The sequence below is a fragment of the Emydura macquarii genome, unplaced genomic scaffold, assembly GCF_026122565.2.
Source record: "Emydura macquarii macquarii isolate MOO-44397 ecotype Brisbane River unplaced genomic scaffold, CSIRO-AGI_Emac_v2 contig_2676, whole genome shotgun sequence".
Classification (NCBI taxonomy): Eukaryota; Metazoa; Chordata; order Testudines; family Chelidae; genus Emydura; species Emydura macquarii.
In genome coordinates, this window is record NW_027132813.1 from 21,720,929 (window position 1) to 21,740,349 (window position 19,421).

A 19,421-nucleotide genomic window follows, 5' to 3' on the forward strand; every position below is an offset into this window, starting at 1 on the left:
CACTTCGGTCAGAACAAAGCAGAGCCTGTTTTAGTTCAAGTTTGAACCCTCAGTGTAAACAGCCCAGCCCTCAAAACAGCAAAAAGGTTTTTTTCTTACATTGACTTTTACTTCCTTGCTGATGCAGCACAGGTTGATCCCATCCTCTGTTGCCACTTTTGTTATGTTAAATCCTTGGAAAGTACTTGTCTTCAGAGAGAAATCAGCACAGAACACAGAGAGATGCAAACCAATTAAAAGTATTTATTGAACTACACTAAAACCAGCAAGGACTGGCTGAGCTATCCCCTAATAATCTGACTCTATTGCTACAGCAACCTAAAATACACAACAGTTTGCTTTTATATATATAAACCTTGCAGGAATAAATATGACATTCTCACTGGGTAAAAAAATCACTCCCTTGCAGAAAGTCTGTGTATTAGGAAGGCCTGGGAAAGTGTGCTCCATGTCAGTGTTAGGATAGGCTGGAGAAGGGGAAGTATCTGTGCACCTAAGTGCAGTGGCTGGGACCCCCTCTATAATGGAAGTGGAGGGAAACAGTTGCTGTTGCAGCATGCTGCAACACCGCTGCTTGGCTGTGGGTGGTGGGGGATGGGTTCAGTTTTCTCCAGCTCTTATTTAGCTGAGTTTCCCACATAAAGCATGTTAGTATGGGCTGTGTGCATGCTTCTGCCTTGCTTTTCATTCGTGTATAAATATTTTATTGAGGTGAAATTATGAGCCCTACCAATAAAAAGGGATCATGAAGAAACAAGCAGGTGCATAGGTAAACACCAGAAGGTGGCTAAGTTCAGGGCTGCAGTGAGGTGCATACATACAACACGATGTGCGTAAGTGCCTGGAATCAGAATCTGCACAGACTCATTGAAGGGCCTGCTGTGAACAGAGATGAGGTACATGAAGACACCCCTAGCAGACACAGGGAGGTGCCTACCTTATGTTGAAACACAGTAACTCAGATATTGTGCAACAATACATTCCGACAGTAAAGTGAACAAAAAGGGGGAGGGGGGATGTCTCCTGAGGCAGCCCCCTTGTCTGCTCCTTGTCAGAACGCTGTCTGTGATCAGCTCTTCAGAGTAGGCAGCAGTTTTCTGCAGAAAGCACCTACCCTGGGCAGGGCACGGTGTACACCAAAGGAGCAGGCGCCCTGGAGTCAGCGGGGCTCCAAAGAGAACGCAGGGAGTGCCCGGACAGTGCCTAGCGCCCCTGTCATGCACGGGCGCAAGCACAGCGAGGGGCACCTGCGCCGAGAAGCGAAGAGGTGCAATGAGCGGGACCGGTGCCGCCTAGGCAGAGCTGCTCGGCGCAGCGAGGGGCACCGGTGCCCAGCCGGGCAGGCGCAGAGGAAGGACTTGCACCAGCCAGCCGCGGCCAGTGGAGCCCATGGCCGGCAGGCTCGGGAGGGCAGACCGGCCTGCCCCACGCCCCGCCCGAGGGGCTCCCACCTAGCCTGCAGGGGAAGCCCTGCTTGCCAACAGGGGGCGGAGTCGGAAGCACGAAAGCACTGGGCGCTATTGGGCGGGACTGACAGCCGCAGGAGGAGCCGGAGCTGGGGAGGCGGGGGCGCTGGTGCTGCTGCAGCGCTGGGTCGCGGAGCAGTGACTGAGTGAGGAGAGCAGCAGCGGGCGCCGGAGCTGCCGCGGAGCCTGGGCGATCCCCGGGAGCCAGCGCGGAGCCGCGGCCGCCTGGGCTCTGCGGGTGAATGAACCTGCCTCCCCCGCCGCCTCCACTAGCGCCAGCGGCTTCGGCGGGGCAGCGGAGCGCGCCTTCTCCCGACACAAAATGGACGGTTTTGCCGGCAGTTTGGGTAAGCGGCGGAGCCTGTAGCATCCAACTCCTGGGGAGACTCCGGGGCGGAGGGGATCTTGCAGCCGGCCGTGGCGGTGCCGTCCCCGGGCCGTGCAGACGTTGCGAAAAGCATGCGGCCGGGGCGGGGGGAAGCCCGGCTCTCCCAGTGCCTGCAGCCAGCGCAGCTTTAAAGCTGCCGTAGTGGGTGATGATCGCTCCCCACCGCACGGGGGTAGACTTTAGCAAGTGCAAGAGCCTCCTCCTTCAGGTCCCATCTGCTGCTTGCAAGCGCGCGTGCAAGGGGAGTGCGGGCGTCACTTCGCGGTGCTACTTTGCTTTTGTTTGGCTTCGCTTTAGCAGCTGTCAAGCGAGGCGCCTCGCGCTATCCCTGCTCCCGTTTGCACCGTCACGCGTCCACTTACAGCCCTCGCTGGGCAGAAACAACCAGGTGGGAGCGGAGGCTGTAAAACATGGCTCCTCCCTCCCCGCTCCGGGGGCTGGGGAGGGGGTTTTTGGTTGGGCGCAAGCCGGGGGGTCTCGTGCCGGGGGTGGGGGGCTGTGGGCTTGGAGGGCAGCGGGTGGGGCTGCGCCAGCGAGAGGCTGCGAAGGAGCGAAAGCTACCTGTGGGGCGGAGGGCGGGCTGCCTCCCACATGCTTGCCACATGCTGCCCAACGTCCAGGCAGGTGGTTTGGCCTCTGTCTTCACGGTGGGGCCGGGTAGCAGCAGGGGCATATTTTAGTTGGACGGTGTAGCATGGGGGTGAAGCGGAGCGTCTTCATTCAGAAACCGGTGGGCAGGAGGAGGGGAACCTCGCTCTCGTCATTGCTGCGTTCCCCAGATTATGCCCACATCCATGTTTTCCTTTCTGAAGTGCATGGCTCTGCCTCTCATATGCTTATATGGGATTCTGTATCACACACCGCTCTCCTGGTTAGGAGCGTGCACGACCTAAGCGCTCCAGTCTCCTGTGCTCTCACTCTCACTGTTAGCAATTTTTAAGTTAACTGCATAGATTGGAAATGCCTGCATTTTACCCACGTGTGACCAGCAGCTTAGTTGTGTTTCAGGCACAATAAAGGGAACTAGAAAGTTTCACAGGAAATAAGGCTTTATTGAGTAAGTTATATCTTTTACATTGCAGTCATGGTAAAATTAACGTGTACAGGTCAGCGACTGAAAGAAGAAAATGTTGGATTTGCTTGTGTGTATGGGGAATACAATCAGCTCTTTAAAGAGACACCAACTTGAAATCTGGTTAGTTTCATACAATGGGTAGTTTCAGATAGGCTTGCCCCATTGTTCTTCCTCTACCCTTTGTGGTTTTACAGTAACATTTTCATATTCATTTTTCCCCTCTCCTTTTGCTGTGTGACAGACCCACACAGAAGAAACTGACCAAGATGGTGATCATAAGCACTGTGCAGAAGGACCCTGTGCCTGGGTAAACTACATTTGTAGGATTGGACTTGGAAGAAAAACACTGGGTGGGCTCTTTAGCTGGTATAAACTGTCATAGCTCCATTGAGTTCAATGAGCTACAACAATTTATGCAAATTGAGGATCTGGTCCACTGAATATACACAAAGAACTGTCAAAATATGATTTTTTCTCTTATTTCTCAGTCATGCGTCCTCTCAGGAGTTACATATAACAATAAAAGGTAAAATAGTTTCACAAATGTGTGTTTTTTTGGTTTTTTTGGTTGGTATTCTAAAAATCTTAGAACAAATATTGTGTATGTTTTTAGCGATAGAATATACTTTGATTTTATTCAAAATAAGGCAACTCAGGATAAGTTTCTTTAATAATTTTTTTCAACAGTACATATTATGAACTCTTTTAAAGGAGGAAAAAGTGCAAATAATAATAATGAAATCAGAGTCAGAGCATAACCTTAAAAATGCTTTCATTTTATATAAAAGATGTCTAGTGCATATATAAATAAATATTTTCCAACTGATAAAAAATGAGATGATTAAACAAGGTTGGACATTTTGTTCATAATGCCATATAAATGTTCATTTGCAGTACCTAAACAAAGTTTGTTCTTTCTCACTGCAGTTGCATTTACTCCGTAACAAAAGCTGTGATAGGGAGAACTCCTGCAAGTCTACCTTTAGTGGTATGATAGGTCTCTCCCTATAAAGATTAGATTGTTAGCTCAATTTTACAATCCTACTGTGAAATCCATAATAATAGTAAATCCGTCTCAGTTTTTTTTTAGAAAAAGTTACTTATTTAAATGCTTTTGAGTGTGATTCTGACCTTTTAGGTTTTTTAAATGTCTACTCTGGCATTTTGGGCATCTGCCTGAACCAAACTTGTAACCATAATTAACAGTATGCTATTTTGAATTTGGCCCTCTGCCTTATCCTCTATCCCTTCTTGAATAATTTTCATGGTCATTTTATGCCTTGTGATCAAAAAGTGACACATGAGGAAATTATAAGGGTTCTGTTTCCAGAAAAAATTGTGCCTACGGGTGACACATGCAAATGTAATACAGTTAATATTTATAAACATCTTCACCCCACTGGTGAAGTTGATCAGCATTTCAAAAAGAGTATCAGTACTGTGCTAACACATGAAGTGCTAGGCTGGCATGCCTAAAGCTATTTTTTTTCCTTATGTCAGGAAATAAAATGTGCGTGAGATTGGTTCTAAAAGTGCCATTTTCTTTGTGGACACTGGTGTTGGTAAGGCATTAAGTCTACTACAGTCAGATCCTGCAATATCTTACTTTCATGGGTAACCCTTATCTATGTGAATAGTCCTATATACCTCACTTGCATCTATAAGGCTTGCTTGCATGAGTACGGGATTGCAAGATTTGGCCCTTAATTTGTACCATTGTTTGGTCAGGAAACAATCAAGATATTAAAATTTAATGAGGACTTAATGTGGTTCAACATGCACATTTTAAAATTATATATAATGTGATCTTACATCCATTGTGAATTGGTCTTTGATTTTATTTTATTGTTTTAGTGAACATTGACTTACAAGTTGTTTTCTGGGCTTTGGTTGAAGAGAGGTCATTCTTAGAATTTTTAGCTTTGAAATAAGACACTTTATATAGCTATCCTGCTTTTCATTTGAGTCATGCTGTGTATTTTTCCTCTGTGACTATGATTATTTGTGTGTTGCACTTACTGATAATCCAAACACGATGTGTCAATTGTTTGAAATTTTGAACACTTCCAATTAACATCAAAACAGTATACTTTAGCGTTTTCTGTCTCAGGAAGGCTATATATTTACTTAATTTGGAGTAAAGCATAGAAATTGAGTTTGATTTCTGTGAGTAAAAGTACTTTAGCGTGTGTGTGTGTGTGTGTTTTCTAGAAGCCAAGCATGCTTGCTGCAGAGCAAGTTGTCCTGTTAATAATGGGTCCTGTCATTATTAACTGGAAGGCAAAAAGTTATTACAGATTGTGCCCTCCAGCGCAAGCAGACCTTCTAACTTGTCTCTTGAAGCTGAAAAGACTTTACTCAGCTGTTTTTTTTTGGCTTTCTTGTTGAAACTTTTATGAGAATAAACAGATCAAAGAAACCCATTTTTATATGTAATTTTTAAAATTGTTGAGATCTGGGTAATACAACATTGTACGTAACACATGAGAGTGTATTACTGAACAAGAATATAAAATTCATACATTATAAATTAACTTCCAGAGTTGAGGCAATTATTGATTTCCTAATAGAACAGAATAGTGAAGTTCTTATTTCTTGTCTGTCAGAACTTCAAAGCATTTTGGACTTAATTGTCTTGCAGAGTGATAATTGGGCCTGATGTATAATCAGGATTGGGATGTTTATGACACAGAAATGTCTTTAGCATGTTATAACAATATGGTATAAAACACTTCAACAAGATCCTTCCAACAAAGTAGACTTTGGCAGAATGGTAGCATATAAAATAAAATAAAGAACTCTCACATTCTTATTAATTCTAGCTCTTGACTGGTGCTCTATGCCCTGAAGCAGTAGAGGGAACTCTTCACTGAAAGACTGGAAATATTTTGATGAAAAGATTAAATCAGTACTATTCTCCACTGAAGAGCAAACCAAAAGAATAAGTAATAGAGTGTTACATTTGTGTTCACTTACTAGCTGTATCTTTCAGGGAAACAAGACGGAAGGAGAGCCATAGTGATTGGAAACCAAGTTTTCCAACCTCCAATATTACTGTTTGTGAGAATTGGAGAAATTCATGAGATAGCGATGTATAAAGGGCCATAATATGTGTATGGGATCTGGGTATCTGTACTCTTACCACATACTGTTACTAAATGGCAGAGATGGGTGATAGCGTTATATACTGGATAGCTGACAAATGCTTTTGCTTTTCTAATTCCTCCTTTTTTTGTTCTTTCCTCCCCTATTCTACATGCCAGCTGCCATATAAGATGACTGGAAAATCTTGATACTTATTTGTCTGCTGCCAGCGCTCCTAGTCTACATAGCTGTTTACCAAACGTATGCTCCTTTTATTGATTTAGAAGAGCAAGGGATTGGTGAACCTGGCTGCACTAAAGGCCATCTTGGGCTGTGCTAAACTTGCAGATGCTCTGGAAGAAGCTGCTAGATTTGAGGGGCCATCTGTTGAAATGGTCACTGCCCCGCTGCTCTCTCTCTTAGTGAAGGTAATGTTAGACGAATGTGAGTCATTTTTCTGCTGTGGCTGGGCTGAGTACAGTGGGAAATGAGGTGACTAGATACAACAAAGTTTGTTCGCGGTCTATTTGGGCAGGTGTATGAAGGCAGAAATTACTACACTTTTGATGTGTCCCCTCCCTCCCCTTCTAGGCATCTGAAATAAGTGTGCTGGTGTGTCAGCAATTTTATTGTTGGCACGAGCAGTAAGTTCAATTTAGCTCATTTGCTGGGCCTTTGTTTGAGAGATCATACTGTTGTCGGGCTGATGAGTTGTGCCTGCCTTAAAAATTAAAACCCGAACAGAACAGGATTATGGCTTGATATGGAGAGATTAATTTGATTGGTACCAGCAGCTGTCAGTTACACAGGCAAAGAAGACAGTTGGTGGCTTTTTGACATCCTGGGGTAGTCCATCTTGTTAAAATAGGAATTAATTGGCTGGGAGTAGCCCTCCTTCATTATGTCAAACAACTGAGAAGCAAATGCTTGTATATTGCAAAAGTGACCTTTTGTGCAGTGACTACACTGACTGTAAATGTTGGGAATGACTGGTAAGTAACACTGCTGTTTAAAAACAAACAAACAAACAAAAATCTGGGTATTTTCTTTAGAAGAGTAGTTAACATCTGGAACAGTCCAGAGAATCACTGTTCTTACTCACAGAGTTTCTTGCTCTTTAGCCCAATACTTTTTGACTTGAGCATAATAATTCTCTGGCAAGACCTAGATTCAAAGAAACAATACTTAAAAAAATTCATTGAGGTTGTACATCAACCTCAAACTTGAGAGAGACTAATGCACTTGTTAAATTGCACTATATTGTTAGTTCTGCTGCTAGTAATCTACAGAGAGACCCCTAGTGGTAGTCTTTGTTGTGCAAAAGCAATTCCGTTTCTCTTTCTGCAGTTACAGAACATTTTTTCTTCCACTTGCATCAGGCCCTTTTTAATCCTTTCTCTTAATCAGGGTAGTGTCATCACTAAAAGGGTGTTAAGGACATACTTTCTGTTACATCTACTCCTAACATACTGCAGAGGAAGTGTTAAAATGAGTTTAATTTAGAGCATGCGGAATGCTGGTGAGTGTGAGGGTCCATGTACTTCATTTAATAGTGAAAAGGTGTAGTGTCGCATTGTAATTTTATTAGTTCATTTGTTTCATTTTTTAGGCATCATAGAATTCCAGTTTTGAGTGCATTTTCTGTTGCTTCCTAAAGGGAAGAATACACTGTAGCAAGCTGGGTATCCATGTGAATAGGCTGCTGTTTTTCACTTTGGATTCATAAATCAGCTTTAAAAAACCTACATGTGGATATTCTGATAAAAGGTGTGCTCCTAGATAGGATGTCAGATGCTGCTGATAGTTCAGGGAGTCATTATTAGCAGAAGTGGTGCATGTGTATGAAATCAGGTCAGCTACAAAAGCAGTATTTCAAAAGGAAAAGGAAGAAATATTTCAGGCCTGAGTTTATGGCTAAATCTGGGAACATCAAGCCTTTCTATTCTCCTCCCCCACCTCTTTTTATATTTAAGATCTTTCTTTTTTGGCTGGTTGTAATAGCTGCTCATGCTACGTGCCATCAGTGAATGTAACAATGTTCCTTCTGAGCCTCCCCAACCCAATCCATCTTTATTAGTTGGATGCAGTAGCTCTTTTTCTAGACAGTGAGTCTTTCTTCTTACCCCCACAGTTGCAGTAGAATGTGTATGCTAAATACAGCTATGTCTTGGATTTCCTTTCCCACTGGTTGGTTCCCCAATTACTCTGACGTTTGGAGGCCAGATCTGATTTGTCTGTTTGCTCAGTTCTACTTTCTAAGACCCTGCAATTTGTTGAGGTAGCAAATAAGAATTCTGGTACTTTCTCCTCTGTTGGTGATCTGCACCCCACTCCTAGCTAGCTTCATTTTTTCCATGGTCATTGCAAATTTGACTTCTAGTGAAGTCCAAAATTATGTGGTCTGCAGTCTTTAGGCTGACTATTCACCTGGGAACAACTCTGTTCTATGCATATGATTAGCGGTTACTTGTGTGGGTAAGAATATTTATTCTCTTGTCCTATTAACTGGAGATAGAGGGGTGGGGTAAGATGTGAGGTACTGAAATCTGGTTTTAGAAATTTATTTTTATTACAGAAAGTCTGTTTTTTTAATAAATATATTTCTAGCATTGCTTTGAGGTATTGTGATCCATTCTTCACAGTTTAATAGAGAATTCTCTTCACTGATTCTTGGTTATTTTCCTGTCCCCCAACTTCTAGTCTAGAGACCAGTCCCTCAAAGCTGCTGCTCCATCTTGAATCTGGCTTCCACTCTACCACATTGATTTCAGCTAAGAGTTGTGTTTAAAAACTGATGGCATGGATAAGGTCAATGGTTTCTAATATAAGTAGTTCAGTTTTCTAGGCTGGGTATAGAGTCCAAGAATTAGCCACATACATATTAGAATTGTAATGTATCTTAAATTACCTCTTGGTTTTATGTGTAATAGACAAAACTTGGGCTAATATGAAATTGTGGACTGAAATATCCATGGTACATCTGACTAAATTCTTTTCCCAGAAGTGGTAGATTTTGGGATATGACCATGTGGAATAGAAAAAAAAAAAGATGGCTGGAATTTTACATTTCTTGCGTATATTTGGTATGAGACACTTGTGGTGAAAGAATACTTATAGACAAAATATAATCCTGAGATCATTGCTTAATTCATATGTGTGGGTTCCCTCTAGAACACAAGATCATTTTATAGGTGTAATGTTGGTTGGTAAATCTTTTTGCCATTTTTGACTATTAAACTTTATAAGAATCTTAAAAAGAACACTTTAAAAATATGGACTGAAGCTTTCTTTTTAAAGGAAAAGTTTCAAAGGGGAGCAGCAATGGGAGAACTCTTAGACGCTTAAAACATGAGAACAGCAAAATTAAACTTTTCATTTGAATGTAATAAAATTTACTGTATGTCTGTTTAATCCTGTCTTTCTTGTTTCAGAAAGTTAAATAACAACTTTGTTCCAATGGGAAGTTAGCGGTTCCTATTGCTGTCTTTTATTTATTTATTTATTTATTTTATTTATTTATTTTTTACTTTTTTACTCTTAAAGGTGTCCCTTTAAAATTATGATTTAGTAGACAGTACAGTAAATTTTAAGGGTATAAATAAGAAATAAAATATCCAATCCCTATTGTCATTATTGTTATAAGACAAAGCTAGAAAAGAGAGCTGTGAGATCCTGTTGGCAAGTTCACAGCAGCAGTTTACTAACAATTACTATATCTAGAGCTGTCCTCTTGGTTTTTAGAATCTAGTGCACAAGTTAAACAAAATCCACCATTTAATCTGCATTTAGAATTTCAGAAAAAGAATTTGTAAACCAAGTAAAACAGACAATTCAATAGGGGTTTTTGTTTTTGTTTAAAAAAATATTTACATTTCTGAGGTGGTAATAAATACATTTGGAACGCAGATTGTATTTAGGAAAATGATTTATTTCCACTGACATTTTAAAGGTTTAGAAATAATTTGTATCTTAAAAAGTTTGTGTCTGTGACTAGTAACTGGATAAAAAAGGTTTAAATGTCACAAATGTAGTCCCCAATCCTGCAATTGGATTTGTATCGGTGAAAGTGTCTGTGTGCACAGATCTGATCACAACAGGATCAGACTATAACTTGCTTATCTTTGTTTCTCAGAATTTCAAATGTATGGGTGAGCATTTCTTTAGGGGCAGGAGTGGAGAAATAATTCTTCATTTTGCAAATGTAAAATGTAAACATCTGTGTGAGAACTTCGTAGCGTTCTTTTATTTTTTTTTCTTCACACTAAAATCTCTGAGTAATAAAGCCATTTATTATGCTTGTTTAGACTTGATGGTATTTCTTACATAAATAGGATCTTTATAATTTCTGCACATTACATTAATAATGCATTATTGCATCTGCTTTAGATGCAGATATTCATCTTCACCAAGTAAAACTTTTTTTTCTCTTAAGGGCAATGAAATGTTTTTAATTATAAACTCCATTCTTTTTAATATCTTTTTAATGGAATACATTATTTTAGGCTTTGATGAACCTACAGAAATTAGAGCTGACTTGAACTTAAGCTGCTTGAAATCTGCCTTCATTTGAATTTAACCTGCCAACTGGCAATGGTTTGCTCAGATTTTTTTGGTCTGCAAGCTATTCAGCCAGACTGGATGCAAACTGTTTATTCTTTATCTGCATACCACAAATGTTCTGGAGCTGCTGTATGCTGATGCATTTCAAGCTGTATCTTTATTTGGTGTAACAAGTCGCATGGTATCTCTCCTGTGACCCTCTTTGGCTGAGCCATCAGGAGGGTCAGCAGAAGTCATTTTCAATCGGTTTCTGAGAAATGCAGGATGTGTGTAGCTGTTTTCTAAAAGAAAAATATTTATGGAGGAAAGCTTTTTTAAAAATTAGTGCTTCAAGACAATGTTCACGATTATCTTGGTCCAAGTGTAAAATATTAATTACTTTTGTTTTATTAGTGGAACTTAAGCCCCATATAAAAATGCTGCTGCAGTAAAGGGTTTAGCCTGTGGGCCAGATCATGGCACTGACTGATGATGTGCTGGACCGGGGGAATTGGAATGCAGAGAAGATGTGGGGCAAGAAGCCATCATAGTTTGGTTGCAGGTGCTGAGTTTATGGGATGGGAGGGTAAGGGAGAAGGCAGGCTGGAGGTGGAGTGACTAGTGATGTAATCAGTGGTCCTAGCAGCCCAAGAAGGAGTGGGACTCAATGGGTATTGATTGACTTTTATCGTTGCCTCCCAAGTTACGACCAGCAACTGATACCTATCAGTGTTTTTAATTCTACTCTGCTGCAGCTCAGCGAAGCTATGAGCAGGAGCAGAAACACGGGAACTGGATGTGTGCAGACTTAGGTAGGCTGCATGGATATTTAAAATGGTTCATGTTTCTCTTCACAAGCAAAAACTTAGAAGCTGAAGTTTTGTGGCAATAGTTGGTATAGGCTTCCTTGGGAAAGACACCCAGTTGCTACTGATGAGCTGATTGTGTGGTTTGAGCATTGCATTGGCCGCCCACAGAATTGGATTCTGTTCCATCTTCTGTCGCAGAAAATTGAACAGACTCAGGGTGACTTGGGCTTAATCTCACTGTGCTTCAGTTCTCCATTTGATTAAAAAAAAAAAAAAAAAAAGGTAATAACACATACTTACCCTCACAGGGGTGTTGTCAGGCTAAGTTCACGTATTTTTATAGAGTGCTTTGAGATCCTTGGAGGAGGTGGTGTTATTCTGTACAAAGGCACAGGATTATTAGTTCTGCAGCACTTTATAGGGAAAGATGGATAATTTATGGATGGTTTATTTTCTTAATTTTTAAAGAAACTCCTCGGGTGACTTTTTAAAGGAAATAACTGTAAGTGCTTGTTTGCTTTTTGTTTTTGCTGGCAAGTTTTAAAAAAAAAAAGTGAAGAACTAAAACTTATGCCAGTAAAAACCAAAACCAAATGCTTAAGCTTCTTAAAAAAACAAACAAAACCCCATCGTTCCTTTTAAAAAATGCCTGATCTGATTTATCCATCTCTCTATAAAACCTTTTATCATAGTGCTGTTGTATATCCTCTCTATCTAGCACAGCTAACCGGGAGGGTCAAAGTACAAGCCTCATAATAGCAGTGTTAGTATCATGGAGAGAAGAGTGCACTCTGTGACATACATTGAACATAGCCACAGCATTCAGTGATTACATGGTGTGGCTGTCCCACTTGTGTGTAAGAGGTACCTTTTCTTCTGTGACACTGATGTTAAGTTGCTATCACATGAGTTCTGTAGTTACAGCCTCACACTGTGGTCTTTGAATGCAGTGTTGTCTGACTTCTGGTAAACGCAGCAGACCCTCAAATACAGTGCCTCAGAGAGGTCTAGCCTGTTTATGTAAATTTTATTGACAAACTTGTGTGAAATATGGCCTGAACCTTTTCCTGGTTCTGATGGAAAAAATTCATAAAGCCATTTGTAACCAAACTTGATGTTGTCTTATCAGAAACCATTAGTAATTAATTACCTCATTCAAAACCTGAGGAAGGGTCTTTGTATATAATACATACATTTTCCCCCATTGAAAATTGTTATTTAAGTAGTGTAATAAATTTTAAAATCATTACACTCAAGCAGTTCATTTTGCAGTGTGTTGCTTTTCAAATAAAAATTTGATAGGATAAATGTGTTGAGGATGCTAATAACTGTTGTTTATGCTCATATGGATGTAAGTTTTTGTTTTGAGTTGTGTTGGCTGCAAAGTGTCTACTTGTCTTTGCATTGTAATGAAGTACACTCAACCACTTTTTGGAGACTTCAGTAAACAAATGTATAACCACTGACTATGTGTGCAAGCCTTGGAGGGGAAAAGAAAAGGGACATTGGTGTAGTTTAGAGGAGTCAGATATCCCTCAGGAATTTTGCTTGGATATTTATTTATTTAGAAATGTAGTATTCAGATAGAAATGCCTTCTAATGATCAAACATAACAAAGAAAATGCCTATTTTGGTCTGGTGTTGGGGTTGTGATAACTTAATACTACAAGCTAATTTAGATTAACATTTGCTAGAACCCAGCCAGAATCAGGCTGAAAGAAAGGCGAGCTCTGGTTACGCTGTTGCATAGCTTTCTGGGCATGAAGCTCATGGGAGCTCTGGGTATGACCCAGACTCTTCTGTTATGGGTGATTTTTTTAAAGGGTCTTAATGTGTGGTTCTGCTATCAAAATGGCCCTGTAAAATTGGCATAATTGGATCCTGTGTTTTGTCTTTTAATGAATTCTGTATAAAAATGCTTAGTTTAAAATTATATTGCTTCCAGCCTTGCAAAATGAGCCTCTGTTCTGAGAGGCAGGACTCTTTCCATCTTGTGCATTGTCACCAGCAATGAAGTCCAGATAAAGCCCTCAGTAATTCCAGATTGTCTTCAGTGGGTTTGCACAAGTGTAACTGGAACAAAATAAAAACTCTGTGATGCACAAGAAGGAATAGAATTCGGCTCATTGAAGCTTAGCTATGCAGGGCTAATGGGTAAAAATTTAGTATTGTCACTCAAGTAAGCAGATGTTATCCTGAATATATAATCAGAACCATTAAGGTTCAGTTAAGATGCAATTTTTACATACTCAGTTTTCAGACTAGAGTTGTACTTTAAGCTCTGCTTTGTCACTCAAGTTAAGTGCCAGCCTAGCAATGCTTTACATCATAACTCTGAGGTTCTACTGTAATACTAACACCAGAGTTATGAACTGACCAATCAACCACACACTTCATTTGAAACCAAAAGTACACAGTCAGGCAGCAGCAGAGACCAAACAAAACAAAAAATACAGTATAGTACTGTGTTAAAACTACTAAAAAATTAAAAAGGAAGTTTTAAAAAAAAATTGACAAGGTAAGGAATCTTTCTGTGCTTGTTTTATTTAAATTAAGATGGTTAAAAGCAGCATTTTTCTTATGCATGATAAAGTTTCAAAGCTATATTAAGTCAATGTTAAGTTGTAAACTTTTGAAAGAACAACCATAACGTTTTGTTCAGAATTACGAACAACCTCCATTCCCGAAATGTTCATAACTCTACTGTTCTACTGTAATGTGACATATTTGTTTCTACTTACTGTATTATTTTACTCCTCTTTTTGTTGCAAAATTGCCAGCAAAATATTCTCTTTAGGCAACCTGAAAATATCTCAGAACTTTTGTTGGGGCATTTTATTAGTAGATGCCTTGGGACAAAATGTGAACTCTAACATCGTGAGAGGCAATGCTAGGAGTAGGTAAGAGCTTATTTCTAAGCTATTGGTCTGACTGTGATTGTTTTTCTGAAGCAGGACCACTGCAAGGCCAGGTGAGCGGTTTTATGGAATAATGGGGATACTAAACAATCTGAAAGGTAATCTGCACTTTTGCGATCTACCACCCTGACTTTATGTAGATCCAAATAGCATTTCTGATTGTATCTGTAAAGTAATGTTACCAGAATAACTCTGGTGAAAGGATTTTGTTCTATGTCAATTTGCATTTTTTCTGTGAACTCAACATTCTAATCTGAATTTACTGTGGATTTTTAAAATTTAGTCTCAGTTATACCTGTGCCTATTGTCAAATCTAGAAAATGATGGTTCACCTGAGGCATTTTAGCAAATTTACACTATTTTGCTATTGAGATAATCTGCCAAACACGCATAGTAGGGCAATGTTTAAACAGATGCTCTTTCTTTTTTTGGAATGCCAGTAGTGGTTAATTTTACATCAAATGAAGTGAGTTTTCAGCAGCATTTAGAACTTTTCTGTGCCCAAGTGTGGTGTTTAAATTGTGATGATGAAATCAAGATTGAATTTGTGTTTTTTTAAAAAAAGAAAAACAGAGAAATGGGTTAGTGAAAACTTTTTGTGATAGGTTTCAATTGTCAGATACTTCAGTAGTGAAACACCTCAATTGGGGGAAAATATTAGCTGTTTAGTACTGTTTTATTTAGTTTTTTTAAAGTGGTGTGTATACATATAGTTGTAAGAGTTTTGCAGTTATGAAAGCACCAAGAACTTTCTTCCTATGTGTATGTACAGTCCATAGATAATGGGTACTCTGATCTTAAATACGGCTTCTAGGCAGGAGTGAATTACAGATAACGCGTTACAGCTGGCAGGAAACTTGTAGGACAGTGTTGCCCAGAAATAGCTGTAGCCCCAGAAATACTGCCTTGTAAAAGTGGCGTGATGGGGAGGAAGTAGCCCAGCTATGTAGAAAGAGAAAGTTTAAATGAATTCTCCTCCCCTTCCCCCCTTTGAAATTCTACCATAGATTCAGAATAGGAGGCTAATTATGTTTCATGTCAGTTTTGTATATGGTCCAGGCACTCTTGACTTTTGAGCACTCAATATCTTAGTCAATTTTCATATTTTTCCTAAGTTTTGGTAGTTTTTAAGTATTTGACTGTGAGGGTGGCATAAAGGGCTGTTTTTATTTTTTTCCTGATGGTTGTTTAACCACCTCACTAGATCCAGAGCTTACATGCATAGTGTTTTTAAGTGCACAGATGTGTACATCTTCAGGGTTTCTGCAGTGATTATATATTAAAGTACATGGAGAAAACACAGAAATAAAACAGAGAAGACCATACAGAGATCAATAGCATTGTTAGAGAGCTCACTACTTCCCTACAGATCTACCATAGAGCAGAAGCACATTGCATAGAGGACACATTTATGCTTCATTAGTTAGTATACAGATTCAGGAATGGGTACCAGATTAGACTGTATGGAGCCAGAATAGTCCTCCATGACAAATCTTTCATATTTTCAATTTAATATTAATGTTTGTTAAATTATGACTAGAGCTTTAAAAGCTTTTGCTGTAGTGGTCAGAGGTTTTCAAATGTTGCTGCTACTGCTCAGATGTCGGTTTCCATTGGAAAATTTGCAAAACTTAATTTTTTGGTGTTATATTTTCGTCTAATTTTTTCTTACCAAAACCTGACTTTTTTTTTTTTAAATTGTAAACTAAAACATTTCCTGAGGGTGTTCTTCATTAAATTATAGGCATAGATAATAGGCAGAAACTTGTTGATATAATAATCCAGAAGTCTCTCAAATTGTGATTTTATTATTATTTTTTTTATGGTTGTCTGAGAGAGATCTTGACCATGAGTTCAATATAAAAGGACTATTCCTATATACAAATTATAAATACTTTTTTTATTCCAACTAGGTCAGCTTAAGGTTTAAGAGGCATTTAATTTTCTAAATTATTCAGTTTTCCTTCTGTGTTAAATTTTTTTTGTCCCCTATTCATACATCTGTAGTGAGCAGTTCTCATTTAAATCGTGTCTTGGCTGCCTTGTCTTCAGACTTTTGTAGAGTTAGATTTGTCAGTTCTGATATTTTAGAATCTCAAAGGTTTTTTATGCGTAAGTAGCTACATTTGCAGGTAAATGGATTTTGGGTTACTCACTGATGCTTTTGGAGATGCTGACCCTGAGTTTAATGTGATGTGGCAATGTTTGCTGCTTCCTTCTGCTAGACTATAGACGGACGTGTTCAGAACTACAGATGAAATGACAAAGGGAAATGATAATGTCAACTTTCTTCCTTGCAACATGCCTACTTGCAATACATGTTATGTAACATAAAGATACGTACAGGAGCTTTTTGGCTGAAGGGAGAACTCAAAAATATGTATGAGTTTAATTGTTTAGAAGGATCTCTCACTCTTGTCTAAAATCTTCAATTGAGCTGAAAGTTGATATAAAAAAAAGTGATAAAATAGGCCTCAGGAAAACTGTTTTTGTTTTTAAGCTAAATTGGTGTTTCCAAAACTCCCTTTGGATTGAACTCGGCCCTTAGATGTTCATGATGGATTTACACTACGACAGCATTTGTCCCTTACAGTTCAGAACTAATTTAAAACAATTTTGTTCTCATTCTACAAATCATGCATTTTAAGTAGTACACAGAAAGTGCCTTTGTACCGCCTTATGATTATTTTGCAGTTTTTGTGTGTTCTTTGATTGGATTATTGAAGCAGTGTTTCTATATTGCAGAGTTAAACCCATCCATTATTTTCAGGTGTTTATGATTTAATTTAATTGTACAGATATGGTTTTTTGTTGTTACTTTTCAAGGCAGTTGATTCTTGATCATTGTGTAATGCGTTATGGGAAAGTTATTTGTTTGAAATCTTTGATGCTTTTGCAAGACTTTTAAACAGTCAGCATCTTTCATGTCACATGCAAAAGATGTTGCAGATAACAATTTTTCCTATAATGAAACTTAAAATCACTTCCACAGTTATGGTGATTAACTGGTAGAACAAGAGTTTAAAAGCAGAAGTGATATTAGAAGTAGTTGACTAATGTAAGATGAATATGATCCAAAACCTAAATTTTGACAAATGATCAATCCATAAAATAGTTTAATTGCATTTTTTGTTTAGAATAAAAAAATGGAATAAACAGATAATATTTTAGAAATGGCTACTATTCATGTGGTCTGCTTCAACTTAATTATGCAGGGGCAGTTTTGGCACTTGAGTTGATATGGATAAACCCAACCTCAGATTAGAATCTCAGATTATGATTCTGATTTGCACCAATTTCCCCTATACTGTGACCTCAGTGCAGAAATATTAATTTAATGATGAGTTGTGAAAGATGATGTCCAGTCTGTTGTGAATTTAACTTGCTATAAAAATATTGAGGATTTTTATTATTTGTGTTCTGTATGTGCTCTAGATAGTTCTCTTCTTGAACTAAAATTTATGTAAAGGGCCTGTTTCCATTTACACAGCAAGAAAGCATCATTAAAGTTATTTAGCGTCATTATACCATGAACATACTAATGGTCATGTGTGCAAGACTTGTGGTGGGTGGGGGAGAAGGGTGGGAAACATATTCTTCTGAAAGTGTCAGATGGTTGTCAGAGGAAGAGGTCTTGTTGTGCATCAAACATTGAATATGTTTTTTGACTCATAAACAAATGCATGTCACACTAAGGAAGTAATAGCTTTGTGAAAAGGCAGACATTTCCACAAGAATGAGAAGCCTGTAACCAAGAGGTGTAGGAGCTACCCTCAGACACACTCTGGGAAGTGTCATTCTATTGTTGGCAAACTGCAGCTGTCTGGAATGGTGGTCTGTGAAGTAAGTTGTATTTTTTCATTCTATTTTAGCTATAATAAGTGACATGTACCATATAAATACGTAGATATATACAAAGTGCAGATCCCGGAACTGAAGTTGCACATAGCATCTGTCTTAGTGTCTTTGCGTTTATTTCTGTTTTGTGCTTTTTCTCTCTCCTGTCAGATTGCCATTAAACTCTGGTTGTTGCTTGAAAAATAAAATAGGTTCCGGCTGTTTTGTGAAACAGTTGCTGGCTTCAAAACCTACGTCTAACCTCAGGGGAGGCAGGAAGGATGAACTTCCCTGCTCAACTTTCAGGTCTGACTCTGGCACCTCATCCTCCCTTCAAGGAAATCCTATTGGAGTGACTAAGAGATTGCCCAATGCTCAATTACACCCTCTGTGTCTTAATTTTCCCTGAATAAATTGAGTCTGGCCATGACTTGGGAGTCTGCCAACTACCAAGAGTAAAACACCCATCACAGGGGCACCACTCGGGTGTGAAATTGAAGATGGCCACGTTTATAGTTCATGCAAAGAAATTCTGGGTGCCTCTGTTCTCCTAGCTAGCGTCTATGATCCTGCCAGGAGTAGAATACCTAATAGAGTACCTACTTGCCTGTCTCTAACTTGTCTCCAGACAAGCAAGGCTAAGGGGGTGAGTGTGGGGAGTGGCCTTTCTGATTTTCATTTTGCTGGCAATATATAGTACTCCTAACCTACCAGCCAGCATGTGATGAAGTCAACAGGCTTGTATTTTCTTTTGAATCCACCCTTGCTGCAAACAAAAATTGGATCCAGGTGCCTACCACATGCAAAGGTGATCTTAAGTAAGCCGATATGTGTGGGCTTTAGTTACCCAGTGTTCGGTGGGGAAGGGACTTACGCCTCCCTCTTCCCTTGCTATGGCATGCCTCTCTACCCCAGGCTTTGTGTTTGAGGAAACTATCTCCTGTCTTTTGGACGAATGCACAACTTCTTCTCTCTGTCCTGCTTCAGTGTGTGCTGAGAGTCAGGATTCCTTGACTGACGTGTTCCCCCTTCCTTCCCCCCACTATCTCCTATCATAGACCACAGCCGTGTGGTTGTTTCACATGCCTTGAATGCAGTGCCTCAGTTTCCCCAATTTTGGCTCAGGTCTTAGCTGCAACAACACTGGGCTGTACCTGTTTCCCCAATTTCCTTTGATGTCTTGGTCAAAGCCACATTGGGTTGTACCTCTGTTTCCCAAATTTCAGCTAATATCTTGGCCTCCGCACTGGGTCATGCCCAGTTTCCACTGGCAACCACCCTGAACTGTGCTTGCATTTCCCCAAT

General features: G+C 39.6%; 1 protein-coding gene across 1 annotated transcript in view; it reads left to right on the forward strand.

Annotated features, from left to right (window-relative positions):
* The first annotated feature begins 1,100 nt into the window (after positions 1-1,100).
* Positions 1,101-19,421, forward strand: part of EML4 (EMAP like 4) — a 229,080-nt gene continuing 210,759 nt past the window's right edge. The window contains exon 1 of the mRNA XM_067565040.1: positions 1,101-1,813. Coding sequence (XP_067421141.1) covers positions 1,789-1,813 — 25 coding nt within the window. The 5' untranslated portion in view covers positions 1,101-1,788. The remainder of the gene's footprint in view (positions 1,814-19,421) is intronic.